The sequence below is a fragment of the Ceratotherium simum genome, chromosome 29 (genome assembly GCF_057802395.1).
Source record: "Ceratotherium simum simum isolate JZ-2026a chromosome 29, ASM5780239v1, whole genome shotgun sequence".
Classification (NCBI taxonomy): Eukaryota; Metazoa; Chordata; class Mammalia; order Perissodactyla; family Rhinocerotidae; genus Ceratotherium; species Ceratotherium simum.
The window spans coordinates 39,774,925-39,794,733 of record NC_141928.1 but is presented as its reverse complement, the minus strand read 5'-3'; the positions used below and the strand labels follow the sequence as shown (position 1 = coordinate 39,794,733).

The window sequence follows — 19,809 nt, the reverse complement described above, 5'->3', positions numbered from 1 at the left end:
TGTAAGACCTGAAACTGTGAAAGTTCTAGAAGAAAACATAGGCAGTACGCTCTTCGACATCAGTCTTAGCAACATCTTTTCAAACACCACATCTGACCGGCAAGAGAAACAATAGAAAAAATAAACAAATGGGACTACATCAAACTAAAAAGCTTCTGCACAGCAAAGGAAACCATCAACAAAACGAAAAGACAACCTAACAATTCGGAGAAGATATTTGCAAACCATACATCTGATAAGGGCTTAATCTCCAAAATATATAAAGAACTCATGCATCTCAACAACAAAAACTACCAACCCAATTAAAAATGGGCACAAGACCTGAACAGACATTTCTCCAAAGAAGATATACAGATGGCCAACAGACACATGAAAAGATGTTCAAAATCACTAACTATCAGGGAAATGCAAATCAAAACTACAATGAGATATCACCTCACGCCCGTCAGAATGGCTATAATTAACAAGACAGGAAACAACATGTGTTGGAGAGGTTGTGGAGAGAAGGGAACTCTCATACACTGCTGGTGGGAGTGCAAACTGGTGCAGCCACTATGGAAAACAGTATGGAGATTCCTCAAAAATCAACGATAGAACTACCATATGATCCAGCTATTCCACTGTTGGGTATTTATCCAAAGAACTTGAAAACACCAATTTGCAAAGGTACATGCACCCCTGTGTTCATTGCAGCCTTATTCACAATAGCCAAGACTTGGAAGCAACCTAAGTGCCCATCAAGGGACGAATGGATAAAAAAGCTGTGGTATATATACACAATGGAATACTACTCAGCCATAAGAAACGATGAAATCCAGCCATTTGTGACAACATGGATGGACATTGAGGGCATGATGCAAAGTGAAATAAGTCAGAGGGAGAAGGTCAAATATCGTATGATTTCCTTCAGTAAGTAGTAGATAATAACAACAATAAACAAACACATAGGGACAGAGATTGGATTGGTGGTTACCAGAGGGGAAGGGGGGAGGGAGGAGGGTGAAAGGGATAATTGGGTACATGTGTGTGGTGATGGGTTGTAATTAGTATTTTGGTGGTGAACATGATGTAATCTATGCAGAAATAGAGGTACAATGATGTACACCTGAAATTTTTACAATGTTATAAACCAATGTTACTGCAATAAACAAAAGAGGGAAGTTTATAGCAATACAGGGCTATCTCAACAAACAAGAAAAATCTCAAATAAACAATCTAACAATGCATCTAAAGGAACTGGGAAAAGAAGAACAAACAAAGCCCAAAATCAGTAGAAGAAGGGAAATAATAAAAATCAGAGCAGAAATAAATGAAATAGAGACCAAAAACACAGTAGAAAAAATTAATAAAACCAAGAGCTGGTTCTTTGAAAACATAAAATTGACAAACCTTTAGCTAGACTCACCAAGAAAAAAAGAGAGAAGGCTCAAATAAGGAAAATGAGAAATGAAAGAGGAGAAATTACAACAGACACATCAGAAATACAAAAGATTATAAGAGAATACTATGAAAAGCTATATGCCAACAAATTAGACAATCTGGGAGAAATGGATAAATTCTTAGAATCATACAACCTTCCAAAACTGAATCAAGAAGAAGTAGAGAATTTGAATAGACTAATCACCAGTAAGGAGATCGAAACAGTAATCAAAAACCTCTCCAAGAATAAAAGTCCAGGACCAGGCGGCTTCCCTGGTGAATTCTACCAAACATTCAAAGAAGACTTAATACCTATCCTTCTCAAACTCTTCCAAAAAATTGAGGAGAGGGGGAAGCTCCCTAACTCATTCTACGAAGCTGACATTACCCTGATACCAAAACCAGACAAGGACAACACAAAAAAAGAAAATTACAGGCCAATATCACTGATGAACATCGATGCAAAAATCCTCAACAAAATACTAGCAAATCGCATACAGCAATACATTAAAAAGATTATACACCATGATCAAGTGGGATTTATTCCAGGTATTCAGGGATGGTTCAACATTCGCAAATCAATCAACGTAATACACCACATTAATAAAATGAAGAATAAAAATCACATGATCATCTCAGTAGATGCAGAGAAAGCATTTGACAAGATACAGCATCCATTTATGATAAAAACTCGGAATAAAATGGGTATAGAAGGAATGTACCTGAACATAATGAAGGCCTTATATGACAAACTCACAGCTAATATCATCCTCAATGGTGAAAAACTGAAAGCTATCCCTCTAAGAACAGGAACCAGGCAAGGATGCCAACTGTCACCACTCCTATTTAACATAGTACTGGAAGTCGTAGCCAGAGCAATCGGGCAAGAAAAAGAAATAAAAGGGATCCAAATTGGAAAGGAAGAAGTGAAACTGTCACTATTTGCAGACGGCATGAGTTTATATATAGAAAACCCTAAAGAATCCACCAGAAAACTTTTACAAGTAATAAATGAATACGGTAAAGTTGCAGGATACAAAATCAACATACAAAAATCAGTTGCATTTCTATACACTAACAACGAAGTAGCAGAAAGAGAAATTAAGAATACTATCCCATTTATAATTGCAACAAAAAGAATAAAATACCTAGGAATAAACTTAACCAAAGAGGTGAAAGATCTGTACACTGAAAACTATAAAACATTGCTGAAAGAAATTGAAGAAGACACAAAGAAATGGAAAGGTATTCCGTGCTCTTGGATTAGAAGAATTAACATAGTTAAGATGTCCATACTTCCTAAAGCCATCTATAGATTCAATGCAATCCCTATCAAAGTTCCAACAACATTTTTCACAGAAATAGAACAAAGAGTCCTAAAATTTGTATGGAACAACAAAAGACCCCAAATAGCTAAAGGAATCCTGAGAAAAAAAGAACAAAGCTGGAGGTATCACACTCCCTGATTTCAAAATATACTACAAAGCTATAGTAACCAAAACAGCATTTTACTCGCACAAAAACAGACACACAATTAAATGGAATAGAATCAAAAGCCCAGAAATAAACCCACACATCTATGGACAGCTAATCTTCGACAAAGGAGCCAAGAACATACAATGGAGAAAAGAAAGTCTCTTCAACAAATGGTGCTGGGAAAACTGGACAGCCACATGCAAATAAATGAAAATAGACCCTTACCTTACACCATACACCATAATTAACTCAAAATGGCTTAAAGACTTGAATGTAAGACTTGCAACTGTGAAACTTCTAGAAGAAAACATAGGCAGTACGCTCTTCGACATCGGTCTTAGCAACATATTTTCAAGCACCATGTCTGACTGGGCAAGAGAAACAATAGAAAAAATAAACAAATGGGACTACATCAAACTAAAAAGCTTCTGCACAGCAAAGGAAACCATCAACAAAACAAAAAGACAACCTAACAATTGGGAGAAGATATTTGCAAACTATACATCTCATAAGGGGTTAATCTCTAAAATATATAAAGAACTCATGCATCTCAACAACAAAAAAACTAACAACCCAATTAAAAAATGGGCAAAAGACCTGAACAGACATTTCTCCAAAGAAGATATACAGATGGCCTACAGGCACATGAAAAGATGTTCAACATCATTAACTATCAGGGAAATGCAAATCAAAACTACAATGAGATATCACCTCACGCCCGTCAGAATGGCTATAATTAACAAGACAGGAAACAACATGTGTTGGAGAGGATGTGGAGAGAAGGGAACTCTCATACACTGCTGATGGGAGTGCAAACTGGTGCAGCCACTATGGAAAACAGTATGGAGATTCCTCAAAAAATCAAGGATAGAAGTACCATATGATCCAGCTATTCCACTGCTGGGTATTTATCCAAAGAACTTGAAAACACCAATTGGTAAAGATACATGCACCCCTGTGTTCATTGCAGCGCTATTCTTGGGCACTTGGAAGCAACCTAAGTGCCCATCAAGGGAGAGTGGATAAAGATGTGGTATATATACACAATGGAATACTACTCAGCAATAAGAAACGATGAAATCCAGCCGTTTGTGACAACATGGATGTACATTGAGGGTATCATGCAAAGTGAAATAAGTCAGAGGGAGAAGGTCAAATACCGTATGATCTCACTCATTAAGCAGTAGATAATAACAACAACAAACAAACACATAGAGACAGAGATTGGATTGGTGGTGACCAGAGGGGAAGGGGTGAGGGATGAGGGCGAAAGGGATAATTCAGCACATGTGTGTGGTGATGGGTTGTAAGTAGTATTTGGGTGGTGAACATGATGTAATCTATGCAGAAATAGAAGTATAATGATGTACACCTGAAATTTATACAATGTTATAAACCAATTTACTGCAATAAACAAAAAATTAAAAAAAAAAAGGTTGGACCCGCAGAGTCCACTGCCCAGATGCACCCCAATGGCTCTTCCCCCCAAAAGGAAGGTCAGTGTGGCATGGAAGGATCACATAGGTACCCTTGACCTCCATGTCACTCTGTACTTTGGTGTTCTGCCAGGTTTGCCCACAGGTACCTGCTTCCAGCATGAGGTGGAAGGGCTTGTTGCAGTTCTGTAAAACCAGTGGGAGTAGGCGGAGGGCAGGGAACTGGTTAATGAAAGCAGTTGCCCGAGGAAAGACTTCATAATCAAATTTTTTAAGGGGAAATAAGATTAATCTCAAGAAAATGTTTTTTTTTTTTTTCACAATTTACAGTGCTGATTTTAAAAATAGGAGACTGTTCAAATAGTTACTCTGTGGACATAATTTCATCCTTGCCTTGGCTGCTTTCAGAAAAATAATGCAAAGTCTTCTTATAGTGTATCGTCTTGGGAGAGCAGTGGCCGAGCAGTCTGGGTTCTAGCCCCGCTCTGCCCTCCGCTTCCTGTGTACGTCTGTCTTTCCAGCTGTGTAGTGAAGGCTTTTGGATTGGAAGATCTCTTGGGACCCTCTCAACTCCAGTACCCTGACATGTTCTTTGGGTCTCTGAGGTTGTGGTAGATCCTGACCTCAGTAACACCATAATTTTGATCTTTCTAGAGTAAGATGAGTGGAGTGAGGGAACTGGTATATGGAGGCACAGGGGGGTGGTATTGGTGGCAGAAGGTCCAAAGAGGCTCCATACAAGTGAGTATAAACCCTCAGTTCCATCCTGCTTTTGCCACCAGAAGGTGATCAGACATTTGAAAGACGAAAATTGACTTTACTAAGACCCCAAGATTGGCTGTCTTAAGAAATGAAGAAACTTTAAGTTAATGCTGTAACTCATTACATGCATGTCTTAAGCCTTGTCAAATGAATCAGCAATAATTTAAGCAGTGAAAAGGTAGAAAAGTGAAAAGGTTGTACCTTAGATATCACTATGTAAGGTATAGTTTATACCTAGGTATAGTTACTTAAGGTTAGGAATCTTTTATCAAATAGGGGGCTATGATTAGAGTCTATGAAATAATGATGAGTATAAAGTAAGCAACAGAGAATGGGTGAATTCATCAAATACCAGTATACTTGAATGAAGAACCATTCTTTTAAACCTTAAAATTGGTTAAGATGAAGATAGAGATGTAAAAACAGTGTTTATTAACACTAGAGGTGCTGCCATGTGGAAATATAAAAGTTTTTATTCAACGAATGAGGGTAAACCTGTGCATGAAAGGTCTATCAATGAACATTAAGAGAAATGAGAAATGCTTAGGGAACATCTCTGAGCTCTGGATGTGACATCAAGGGAGACAGCTGTGCCCTTCTTCTACATCAGGGGTTGGCAAACTTTTTCTGTAAAGGGTTGGATAGCAAATATTTTAGGCTTGCAGGCCATATGGTCTCTGTCTGCTCAACCTACCATCATAGTGTGAAGTAGCCATATACACTATGTAAATGAATGGGTGTGACTGTGTTCCAATAAAACTTTATTTACCAGTCACAGGCAGTGGGCAAGATTTGGCCTGTGTGCCATAGTTTGCCTACCTGTTTGTGGGTGAAAGCTAGGGTCCCTAAGTATTTCTCCTTTCTAGGCCTCAGTCTGTGGCTCCTGTCAAATAAGGAGTTGGTTTAGATGATCTCTGACATTTTTCAGGTTTTGTGTCTTTTTAGTACTTCTCTCTGAAGCTACGTGATCCACAAGGCTGACCCAGAGTGATACTTCTTTTATTTGTAAGGTCAAATTTTTAAAAAGCCAGCTTGGACAAATTTGTAAGTCTCTAGAGCAGAGTTTCTCAGCCTTGGCACTGTTGACGTTTGGGGCTGAATAATCCTTTATTGTGGGGAGGTGTCCTGTGCGTTGTAGTCTGTTGAGCAGGATCTCTGAACTCCTCTTACACACTAGATGCCAGTAGCACTTACGCTTCTGCCAACCCCCCCCCCCACCAGTTATGACAACCAAAAATGTCTCCAGACATTGCCAGATGTCCCCCGGGAAGCAAAATCACCCCTGTTGAGAACCACTGCTCTAGAGACTTTAAGCGTAAATTGAAGAATACCAAAAATGGAAGTCAGACCAGGAATGCAACCCAGGACAGCCACCAAGATAAGCACATTTCTTCAGGTACAAGTGAAAAAGCCAAAACCCAAAGGAACAAATGAGCTTATGAGAACGAGAAGGGCTTGGGGCGGCCTTGTGGTGTAGTGGTTAAAGTTTGGCATGCTCTGATTTGGTGGCCCAGGTTTGTGGGTTCAGATCCCAGGCACAGACCTACACCACTCATCAGCCATACTGTGGCAGCGAGCCACGTATAAAATAGAGGAAGATTGGCAACAGATGTCAGCTCAAGGCGAATCCTTCTCAGCAAAAAAAAAAAAAAAAAAAAAAAAGAAAGAGAAGGGCAATGAGAATTGTATTCACCCAATCGAAGGAGGCTGGAAAGTTGGTAGCAGATTGCTTTTTAATGTTGATTTAGATCATTTTATGGAAACTGTTCCTGAAACTATTGAATCAAAATAGAGGACTATCTATAACCAGTAGCTGAAAAGTCACAAACAAACATGGATGAAGAGAGATCACTATTAGAGAAACACCAAGAATATTTAATTTTCACTAGTTTTATATTGTTTGGTGAGATCTCTAGCAGAAAGAATTCATACTGGGTGAATACATTTATATTGTTTGATGAGATCTCTAGCAGAAAGAATTCATACTGGGTGAACACCTTATCTATGAAGCCTGGGGTTTTTGTTTTGTTTTGCTTTAAATGGATAAATCAAGTGTGGTTTATTCCTACAATGAAATATTATTTAGTGGAGAAAATGAATGCAGTACAGCTTCATACAACTACATAGAGGGATACTTGAAGGTAGGTTTTAAATGTCAGTGAAGCTGGTCCTTTAACAAATCCAGATCACATAGCTGGCTTGTGGGTTAGCTACAATTAAAAGCCACAATCATCTGTATTCAACAATAAGGTTGCGCTTGATTTCCATCTACCTTTTATTTATGCCCATAATATTTCTTTGAAGAATTCATTCTCTTCCACTTGTGAGTAATATTAATCATAGTCGACATGCCCTGAATGTCCAAATGGCTTTGTACAAGGAATTTTTTTTGTCTTGGTTTGCGTCTTATTTTCCTACAGTGACTTAAATTAGTGTGATGTTTTCTAAACATCTGATCTAAGTGATCTAAGAGCTCTAGAAACACTAATTCTAGTCTCAGTCTCTGCTTTTGACTTGCTCTGTGACCTGGGTCAGTCTCTCCCCTGCTGAGGAAATGGTTTCTTCGTCTGTAAAATGGAAGTGAGATTCCCCATCTCTGGCCCCAGGGTGGCTACGTAAGAAGTATCTTTGAAGCCTTGTTTAAAATTTAGATTTCTGTGCTTCCCTCCCAGGTTCTGATTGTGTAGTCTAGGGTAAGGCCTAGGAAGCCCAACTGATTGTAGTGCATGGCCATGTTTGAGAACAGTTAGAGATGATCTCTAAGGTCCTTTCAGCTCTAAAATGCAGTGGTTATGTGAAATATATATTTCCCTAAATGTCCTTTATTATATACTACAAGGAATCATTGAGGTTAATACATTGTAAATTCCCCCAGATATACACATTGGTACAGGTTTACATAAACTTGATTGCTCTAATGTAGTCAGCTTATGGCTCGAGAGATAATCTTGATCCCCACTGTGTGTTGGAAGATGATTTCCCTTTTCACCAGGATGCCATCTCATAACGTCTGTTTTCAGTCTTGGATTTAGAGAAGAATTAAATAGTTTGACATCTTGATTTCCATATAACAATAAAGTGGAATAAAATTAGAAATTCCATGTGTTGTTAATGTCTGTTTGTTTGTTTTTCTTTAATTTACAGAATGCTCTTTTCAGTTGCATTAGCAGAAATGAAAGTAAGTATATTGTTGATGATTATATTAGCAGTCCAAAGAGCAAAACACAGTTTAAAGAATGTGATTTAGCTGTTATACATATTGCCAAGACCCTGGTGTTATAACTTAGGCTGTCAGTAAGCCATCGGAAGTAATGTACACAGCAGGATTCTGATAGGCTCTTTCCTCTGGAGTGTTCAGGCCATTCTTGAATTATAGCAATTCCCCTGTCCTAACTGCAGATTTACAAAGCAGCTACTAGTGCTAGATGTGCTAGAGGAGAGCATGCCCCACTTGAATAAATAGGATCACTTTCAGAAGGTACTCGCTCCCACGTGACACAGTGTAGCACTTGGTGAGGGCTACCTCTCAGTTCATTCAGCAGACGTTCATTGACTACGTGCTCTGTGTGGGGCAGACGCACATCTGTGGGGGACACAACCTGTGCACAAAGAACGCTGGGACACGGTGGATGTGGGATAGCGTGACTGATAAAGGGCTGTGGAAGTTCAGAGGAAGTAGGGATCACACCCTGCAGGGGTGCTAAAGGTGACTTGGTAGCTGAGCTGGGCCTGGAAGGATGGACAAGATATGAACAGCGGAGACTGGAGGAAGGACGTTCCAGGTGAAGGGAATAATGAGAATGGTTAGCGATGGGGAAACACATCTGAGGAACAAGGAACAAGGAGTTGTTTAGATTAGCTTGGCAGTGGGGTGTATCAAAGTGATGAGAAATATTGGCTGTCTGTACTTTGTCTTCTACCCTTTCTAACTGGGGCTTAGTTCAGGATTTCCCAGATAGTCTCCGGCATGTAATCTTATGTCCCCCGACACTGGTGAAGAAGCCAGCATAATGGGGGAATCAGAAGATAGGCATCCTTCCTGTTCTCACTTGTATCTCTTCTGTCCTCAGCATCCCCTCCCCAACCCCCAGTTTATCCTCAGTGAGGTTGACAGTGATAAATGTAACCATTAATTGTTCTTTGTGCTGAAAATGAAGAATTCAGCAATGCTCACAGTAAGTTTGGTAGTAATTACAAGTCAAAAACTTAGGTGGTGCAGTAGGTATGAAACAGTTTCCTGGTCCGGGAAACTGAGGCTTGTCCTACATCAGTTCAGTCCTAGTTTCGTTAATTTGTATATGATTTTATCATTATCATTATTTCTGGAAGTTGCCTGCATTCCCTGCTCATTCCTGGTCTGTGGAATTCACCAGAAACCTGATTCTGGTTCCTCCACAACCATCTCTAATAATTTTCAGAGATTTCCTACCTGCCTTTCTCTTAACCTTTTCCTGCCATACCTCTGCCTTGGCTCCCTTCAGCCTCCTGCAGACCCCTTAGCCTCTCCTGTGGGAGTCTCTTGCTCTTCTCCATTATAAATCCCCCATCTGCACCCCTAGCCACTTATCTAGCTCTGCCCAGATACCTTAAACGGTCCCCTTTGATTTATAAAAATATGTAAGTCCAGAATCATATTTATTTCAAATGTGGGTTTTACTCTTCAGGTCAAGCAGGTCATATCAGTTGTGAGGTGAAGACTGTTTCAGTTTAGGTGTATTCTTGGAGATGTTTAAACAGTATAGCACTTTTGGGGTTTTGTTTCAAGATATACGGTTGTATAATTGTCAAATTCATGAGATGATCCTGATATCTCTTAGTTTGTATAAATGTGAGGCATTTTGGGTTTTGTTTTATTTTGGTTTTGTTTGTTTTGCTTTGCTTTGTTTGTTTGTAAATCTCCACAAATCTAACATGGAAAGAAGCTGTTCTAGTGGTTCTCAACATGGGCACTATTGGCATTTGGGGAGACAGTTTTGGTAGTGTGAGACTGTCCTGCGCTTTGCAGAGCATTCAGTAGCCATCACCCCCACGCATTAAAAGCCAACAGTGGCCCCCCAAGTCACCATGAACACCAGAGACACTTCCACATGCATTCAAATTCTCCCAGGGAGGTGGTACTGCTCCTGCTGAGACCCACTGGACTATAGACTGTAAGTTGATGGATAGTGACTTTCTTATACCAGTGAGCACCTGAATGTCGCCATGGCTGTGCCTCCAGTAGTGTTGATTTTAAGTTTTAAGATGGTAAAAAATCTTAAGTTTTAAGAGTGATTTTAAGACAGTACTTGTCTTCTATGGTATGGTTTTATTTCTCAAATTCAAAAAGACACACATTGTTCCAGCATTATGGGGATGATTTAATGTTAGCAAATAGCTGGTTCCATTTCAATGTCATCTCCTTTTCTTCCTCCAGTGGGATCAGTTTGTTGCAGTTATGCAGGCCATCACACAAACTGCCGAGAATACTGTCAAGCCATTTTTCGAACAGACTCTTCCCCTGGCCCATCTCAGATCAAAGCAGTGGAAAACTATTGTGCCTCTATTAGTCCACAATTAATACACTGTGTGAACAATTACACCCAATCTTATCCAATGAGGAACCCAACAGATAGTAAGTAAAAAGTTACACTTTCCTCTCATTTTGGTCTTTGGTAAAATAATTTGTAAAAAGGAAGTAAATTCTTGAAGATATCTGTAGTCCAGATCATTTGGGAAACACCAGACTTCCTTTGGTGTTTAGATTTAGCTGTTTGGACTTTACTGTCACAGCTAAAAGATGCCAAGAAAGACGGAACTGTCAAAGGTATGAAGAAACAGGCACTGGGAAAATTCAGTGGTATGGATATTTTGGGGGGAAGTTGAATTTTGACTGTGAGAATTTCAAATTAATCATATCTTTTAATCTAGCAATTCCATTTCTCAGAATTTGTCCTTCAAGAAAACTCACGAATTTGCGAAAATGTATCTATGAATATAAAGGATGTTCCCTACAACATTGGCGGTAATAGACAAAAATTAGAGATAACCCAAAGATCCATCAGTGGAGTATTGATTAAAATTGATTCAATAAATCATATATGTATATAATAACAACACTATACAACCAACATAAACAAGTGTGTTTACATTGAATTCCAAGATACACTAAGCAAATAAAGCAAGTTGCAGAACTAAATGTATAGTATGACATATTTATTTTTAGTTCTATACCTATTTGTTCCACATTTTATGTATCTGTAATGTTTCAGTTTTTACCAATGAACAGTTATTACTTTACAGTAAAAACATCATCGAGCTAGCCCTGATGACCTAGTGGTTAATGTTTGACATTCACCACTTTGGCGGCCTGAGTTTGCTTCCTGGTCATGGAACCACACCACCTATCTGTCAGTTGCCATGCTGTGGTGGTGGCTCACATAGAAGAACTAGAATGACTTACAACTAGGATATACCACCATGTACTGGGGCTCTGGGGAGGAAAAAAAAAAAGGAAGATTGGCAACAGGTGTTAGCTCAGCGTGACTCTCTCCCTGCAAAAAAAAAAAAAATATCATAAAAACAGAAGAGATCCTGATAACTTTTTTTAATCAAGGCCTCCTAATGAAGCTGCACCTTATGGAGTCTTCAGTGTTGCAGCTTTGTACGTCTTATAATTGATGTTCTTCATTTAGAGATGATTAAACTTTTAAAAACTCACTAATTAACCAAACTGACAAAAGACTTATAAGATTTATAAGCCAGATGCCAATGTTTTGATTTATGCTGGGCTGTGAATACTGTTTTTGTAAACTCAAAAGCAGTGCTGTGTGCCTTGTTTGGCCGGCATGTAAAGCAGAACTCTCAGACTTACGACCTTCTGTGGTGTGGCTGTGTGATGAAGATCAGAGGACAGAGCATTTGCCGCAAACAGCCTTCATTCATTGTAAAGGCAGATCTGTCTTCACTGACATTAGGCTGCCCAGAGCTGCTGCTGGAGCCTAGGTGATAGCGGCTCCCAAAACAGCAGAACGATGTTTTAAGGGTAGAAGAACAACCATCTCAGATGTCTGTGCTAATACAGAGGAAATCTGGAAAAGAAAGCTACAAACAGATATGTCTGAATAGGTTTCTTAAAAAGTCAAGACGCCTGAGAATAGTACCTCAAAGAAACCCTTCTGAATTCTGTAGTCTGGTTGAAAGTGTTCTTTTACTTTCTGATTCTTTGTAGAAAATTAAAGGCTGAAGCAAACTGATATTTTGTCAGAGTTTGCTGTTGTATTATTTCAATTACAACTTAAATTAATTAATATGCACAGATTTCTAAAAGCTTTATATCCCATGATGTGATGAAATATGGTGTTTGTGGTTATTGCTATTAAAATGTCATCTCTCTCATTATGTCAAGAACAAAATCCCTTTTAGGCAGTCGTTTCTAGCATGAAATAGTTCCAGTTTGATCTACAATACCTTTTCCAGGAACATAAAATACCTTGCATGTGAGGGCTTGTTAGGTGTAGGATGACCTTTCACTTATGTAGGAATGGTGCTAGAGGTCTCATGACTGGGGACAGTGGTGAATTCTGGTAACAGATACCTAGTCCACCTTTAGCTCCTTGCTAATTTGCTACACTGCAAAGTAATGGAGAGAGAATTTGGTAGGCCCTGTATCCTGCAGATACTGACATTTGACTCAGAGTAGTAATGGTTTCCAGTACACCACCGTGTTCTGTTCTGAGCAGGGCATGACGTAAAACCAGCTAATTAAGCCACTTATGTTCTGAAACGTAGGTTTATATTGCTGTGACAGAGCTGAAGACCATGCTTGCCAAAATGCCTGCAAGAGAATTCTGATGTCTAAGAAAACAGAAATGGAGATTGTGGATGGCCTCATCGAGGGTTGTAAGACCCAGCCCTTGCCTCAGGATCCTCTTTGGCAGTGTTTTCTCGAAAGCTCACAATCTGTTCACCCTGGAGTCACTCTACACCCTCCTCCCTCTACAGGCCTCGATGGGGCTAAATTGCATTGTTGTTCTAAAGCAAATACTTCAACATGTAGGTCAGTATCTCAATTTCCTTGATTAAAACCAGTAGAAAATAGCATTTTAATTGATGATTTTAAGTCTGGCAAATATGTGTTATTTTCTTGCACTGTATACACTTAAGAGTTTAGAAGATATAAAATCTTTCATTCTTTCATCCAGCAAGTATTTACTGAGCTTCATGTGTCCGTAAATCATTGTTTTTGTACATTGAGTGCTAAAAGCACTGTGTTTTGGAGTATGGAGGATTAGCATTGGCAGGGCAATAAATATTTAAAGATGATGCGATATGGGTTCTATCCTCAAGGTTATCATTAAGTAAGCTTACAATTTAGAAGATATTTTTATCTGACATTTAAGGGATATTTTCTTTGTTAAATTATGAAACTTTGACCTTAAGCAACCTTTTGTATAGATTGGTGAGTAACCTGGGTTGACACTTAGACCCAAAGTTAGATAGCAGTGTATTGGCATTCATTTGGGTGATACACTTAGGGATAAAAAATTAACAATACAAATATAGGATGGAGGAAACACAATCTAGAGACAAGAATAAATGGAGAGAAGGTCATACTAGAACACAGGTGAAAGAGAAGTTTGCTTTATTAGGGATATTTTGAGTGAAAAGGGACTGCATATTACTAGAATATCCTGAAATGAATATGATATACCAGGAGTGAAACAGTCTTTCCTGTGGCTTCTAAATTGGATGGACCTTTACCAAAAAATTGTGCCTAGAATAGCTCATCAAACTTTACCAAAAATATGAAAAATCTGGAAAATATCCAAAGAAAATTAACAGAAAGGCTTAAAGAGAAGTTAAGTTGGTCCTATAATTAAGGAAATTGGGTTGCTGATAGTAATTAATAAATGTATTTATGGAAAGGAAACTGAGTAATTCTTTGAATGTCCACAAAAAACTGTGTGCCCTGTAGTCCCTAGAGATTGGAATGGCTGTGTCATCCCAGAAGAACTTCAGTAAGAAACACTGTTTGCCCTCTTGATGTAAGGTTTTATGGTTTACTGAATACTTTCACTTCCATCTTATTTTGTCCTCGTGAAACCTTATAAAATGATTGGTATCATCTTATGATTAGTCTCAATTTGTATAATTTCTGTTTATATATAAAAAACTAACTCTGAGATGTTAAACAGTCTTTCCAAGGTCATACAGAAAGTTAAGGCCTAGAGAAAGGACTGGTTTCCAGATCAAGGTATCTAATGTAACTTGATCTCAGCTTCCTCGTCCCCATGATGTGTGAGCTCCATTGAGAGCCAGGAATATTGTTTCTTTCATTCACCACTGCATGTCCAGTGCCTCCAAGAGGGCCCCATGCAAAATAGGCACTCAGTAAACCCTGGTAGAGTGAATGAACAAACAGAAGTAAAGATACTCTCCTCATAGGGATACTTGGGGGAGTCAAATAAAATGTGACAGGCATGGAGAATTTTTACTCGTGACTTTGTATATTTTGGTAGTATTAAAATTTTGTATTACTTTTTTTTTACATTTTTATGGCATTTATAAATTTAAAAAATGAACCTGATGAATATGATGTGTGAAAGCACTTTAGAAATGGTGCTTTTACCGTTTTAGCTATATACATGCTCTTGAGTTGCTTTGTAATCATCAAGTACTGAAAATAAGCATACATACATACAACAATAGTATATAGAAGCTTTGGAATTCATAAGCCTTTTTATGTAGGCTATCTTTGTATATCTTAAGGAATATGAGTGGCTTTAGGATAGTTTTTCAGGGAGAAACTAGTGAACCCTAAGTCTATAATGCTTCTTAAAAGAAGTCTGAGGACCATGTCATAGTTTTGCCTACTGTGATTAGAACATAAATATAGTGGAATATATCTTTGTGGAGGCAAAACTGTATGCTTTACCTTACTTTAAGTAAAGGTAGAAGAGAGATGAAATATATAGAGGGAAATAATTGTGCTTAGAATAAGGATGTACAAATACTATAATTAAACATTAAATTTAGCACTGAGCTTTCTAGCAACCATGGCAAAAGGGAAAGAGATGGATGATAAGGGAAGGCTAACTTTTTCATGGAAAAATCACTTTTTCTGGCCCTAAATTCTAGGAGATAGATCTTAGTCTTTTGGTTTTTGTACTTTTTTTCTCATTTATATTCTAAACTAGAGTTCATAGAGTTTGCGTTTTATGCGAGTCAAATATTTATTCATTTGGCTCATCCGTATGTTTCTGCATTTGTGCTTTTGTTTATATGTTTCTGCATTTGTGCTTTTGTTTCAGGGAACTGTGCACTAAACTTTATAGCATGAGCTGGGGCAATACACAGAGTTGGCAAGAGTTTGATCGCTTTTGTGAATATAATCCAGTGGAAGTGTCCATGTTGACCTGTTTAGCAGATGTTCGGGAACCTTGTCAGTTGGGCTGTAGAAACCTTACTTACTGTACTAATTTTAACAACAGGTAGGAGCAAATTATTGTACATGGAATGGAAATATTTTTTATCATTAATTATCTTGTTTTTAAATAAGTGAAAAGACCACTTTACTCTGATTTTCTTCCTGCCAAGTTAAAAGGAAGTAGTATTTATTTCTTTATGATTTCATCTTTAAATGGTATATTCCATCTGGTAAATCACCCCTGGGAAAGGAAGCACTATAACCAAATCCTTTCTAATCTAGAAATACTTCAAGCTTCTAGAATTCGAAGAATCTCTTCTGCCTTTAGTCTACCATTCTTCCTGTCTCCCTTCTACTACACCACCAGTGGAAACAATTCATTGTAGAATAAATCACTGAACAATTTGGTCATCCAGGTGCCCTCTTGTGGACAGTTTACTGTGAAAGACCTACAGACTAGTTGAGGTTCCCACTCAGTGAGTCCCCTATTTCATACAAAAATATTTTCTTTACAGAAGCAATTTGAATAGGTATGTTCCTAAGGTCTTCAGTAGGGTAAGAAAAATAAGGGCCAAGACCTGAATTAATGGCTAAAGAAGCAGTAAATAAAAGAAAAAGGGCATCCAGAAGCATAGAAAATGCCATATCAGAGAAGCCAGAGAAGGAGAATTACTGAAGAAGAGGAGGCTGGTTTTGTGAGCTGCAGCCTGGAGATCAAGAGGGCAAAAAGGAAGAGAATCATTCATTTGGGCCAGAAGGAAGTTCAGAGGATGTTTACCTCAAGCTAACACACGTCCTATCCTCTTAAAAGTATTCAGATTATTATTTTGAGTAAAAGTTGAGATATCTTTACAAGTGATGATAGAGTGTTAGCCTTACTGGCATGGTGGAGTAGTTTGTGTCAGACCAACACCCCTGCCAATACCAATTATGAACTCGGCACAAAATATTTAAAAAGATTGTTTTGAAGGCATTGGAAAGTGACCAAAAGCTACATCTCATGAAACTACACTGAGTGACAGCCACGTTTATTCAGTATTTCCTTCCTGGGCACTCTCGGTCCCCTTGCTTGGCTTATAGAATTCAAGCAAAAAGCAGCAGTCTTGGGCCGAGGAGTTAGAGATCAGAGTTGGGGCTGCCAAAGTGGCTGGATATGGAAGCAGCAAATCCCAGAAAGGAGGGAACCACAAAAGGAGATGCTCCAAAATCTGCATACAAACTCCCCTTAAATCGTTGAGTTTAACAAAGTCACAAGATACAAGGTTAATATACAAAAGACAGTAGTATTTCTGTATATTAGCAACAAAATTGGAAGATGAAATTTATAAAAAGTAATTTACACCATTGCATCAAAAAACATGAAATACTTAGGGGTAAATTTAACAAAAGATGTGCAAGAACTCTACACTAAAAACCAGAAAACTTTGCAGAGAGAAATTAAAGACAACAAATAAATGGAGAGAGGTACCATGTTCATGGATTAGAAGACTCAATATTGTTGTTAATTCTCCCAAAACTGATCTCCAGATTCAGTGAGACGTTAATTCTGCCAAAAGTGATCTCCAGATTCAGTGCAGTCCCAATCAGTATCCCAACAGGCTTTTTAAAATAGACATAGCCAGGTTAATTCCAAAATTTCTATGAAAATACAAAGGACCTAGAATAGCTAAAACAATTTTTAAAAAAGAACAAATTTAGAGAACTTACAGTACCTGATTTCAAGACTTATTATAAAGCAACAGAAATTAAAACAATGTAATATTAGCATAAGTTCAGAGAAATAGATTAATAGGACAAAATAGAGGCAAGAATGATTTTCAACAAAGGTAGCAAGGCAGTTCAATGCAAAAAGAAACATCTGTTCAACAAATGATGCTGCAATGACTGAATATCTGTGTGAAGAAAAAGAACCTCAACCTCTATCTCACACCATACACAAAAATTCGTTCAAGATGGGTCATAGAACTAAAGATAAAAGCTACAATATAAAGCTTCTGGAAGAAAACATAGGAGTATCTTGACAACCTTGGTGTAGGGAAGACTTTGTGGAGAGGACACAAAATGCACTAATTAATAAAGAAAAAAATTAATGAATTATAGTTCAACAGTAAATACTTTTGTTCACCAAAAGACACTTTAAAATTTGAAAAGGCAAGCCACAATCAGAGAGAAAATGTTCAGTGTATCACATGTGCACACACACGCACATTTGACAAAGGACTTGTATCTAGAATATATAAATAATTCCTACAACACTCATGATAAAAAGTCGAACAAAGATTGGCAACAGGTGTTAGTTAGCTCAGGGCAAATCTTTCCCTGCAAAAAAAAAAAAAAAAAAAAATCAATAAATACTTAAAAAAAAAAAAAATCAAAGAACCCAAGTGAAAAAGTGGGCAAAAGACTTTCAAGGACCCTTCACCAAAGAAGACCTCAAAAATAGCCATTTAAATATATGAAAAAGTTCATTTTCATTAGCCATGCAGAATGCAAATAATAAAACCTCAATGAGATACCTGGTCATACCCACTAGAATGGCTAAAATTAAAAGACTGACAAGCATATGAAGCAAGTAGAACTCTCATACTTTGCTGCTGGGAGTATAAGAGGGTTGAAGCACTGTGGAGAGTTTTCTTGCAGTCTCTTAAAAAGTTAAATCTATGACTCAGCAATTCTATTCCGAAGCATTTACCCAAGAAACATATGCCCAAAAAAAGACTTATTCATATGGACATAGGTCCAAAAAAGCCTTATTCATAAGAATGCAAAGTTGGGAGAAAAAGAAATAAAACATCCACCAAGAAGGGAATGGAAGAACATATTGTGGTGTGCCCAAACAATGGAATAGTGCACACCAAGAAAAAAAAGTCAAACTGCTGTTAAAGCCAAAAACATGAATGACTCTTATGTTGAGTGAAAGAAGCCTGACACAAAATACATTCTTTATAATTCCATATATATAAGGTCCAAGAATAGGCAAAAGTAACCTTTGAGGGTAAAGATCAGAAAGTCATTGCCTTTGGTAGAAGGGGATAGGAGGGCATAAGGAAACTTTATGAGGTGATAGAAATATTCTTTGTCTTGTCTGGAGTTTTGATTACATGGATGAATACAATTTTCAAGACTTGCTGAACTGAACTGTCAAGATCTGTGGGTTATATTGTATGTAAATTATACCCCAATAAAATACTTCAAATAAATAAATTTTACAAATTAAAAAATTTTGTTCATCAAAAGAGGCTATTAAAAAAAACGAAAAGGCAAACCACAAACTGGCAGAAAATATTTGTAATACATATAAAGACATATTCAGAATATATAAAGAGTTCTTACAACTCAATAGCAAAAAGACAACTTTTTAAAAAAAGTCAAAACACTGGAAAGACACTTCATAAAAGAAGATATTCGAATGGCCAGTTAAGTGCATGGAAAAGTGCTCAACATAAGTAGTTATTAGCAAAATGCAAATTAAAACCAAAAGGATACCACCCACACTAATAGAATGGCTACAACTAAAAGACTGACCAGCACGTAAAGCAACCGGAACTTTCATACATTGCTGGTGAGAGCCTAAAATGGTATAACCACTTTGGAGAACAGTTTGGCAGTTTCTTAGAAAGTTATGACCCAGCAATGCCCATTTGTAGCCATGAAAAGAGACATGAAAACTGGAAACAACCTTAATGTCTACAAACAGGTGAGTGAATAAACCGGCCTTCTCAAAGTGTGGTCCATGGTCCCCAAAACCCCGTGAGATCAAAATTATTTTTATAATAACACTAAAATGTTATTTGCCTTTTTCACTCTCATTCTCACAAGAGTGAACAGTGGAGTTTTCCAGATGTGATATAGCAACAGACTGAATGCAGCAGGAGCAGGTATGAAAATCAAGCTGTCTTCTATGAAGACAGATGTGAAAGAGATTTTCAAAACTATAAAACAGTCCTACCCTTCTCACTGATTTTTGTTTTGTTTTGGAAAATATAGTTATTTTTCATAAAAATATTATTTATATAACATGTAATGGGCATATTATTTTAAATGAATTATGATTATCAATAGTTAAATGATTTAACTACTTTAAAAATCTCTCAGTTTTGAGTTATATATGATAGATATTGATGGATTTAACCCACATAAACAGAAGTTTTTTGAGAACCCAATAATTTTAAGAGTGTAAATGGGTCCTGAGATCAATAAGGTTGAGAACTGCTAGGATAAACAAATTGTGGTGCTTTTATTAATGGAATACTACTCTACAATAAAAATGAACAAACAATTTATATACATAACATGGGTGAATCTCAAAAA

General features: G+C 37.5%; 1 protein-coding gene across 1 annotated transcript in view; it reads left to right on the top strand.

Annotated features, from left to right (window-relative positions):
* RECK (reversion inducing cysteine rich protein with kazal motifs) overlaps positions 1–19,809 on the top strand; it is a 117,866-nt gene that overhangs the window by 47,093 nt on the left and 50,964 nt on the right. The window contains 4 exon segments of the mRNA XM_087419503.1: positions 8,238–8,271; positions 10,507–10,704; positions 12,861–13,128; positions 15,383–15,562. Coding sequence (XP_087275629.1) covers positions 8,238–8,271; positions 10,507–10,704; positions 12,861–13,128; positions 15,383–15,562 — 680 coding nt within the window.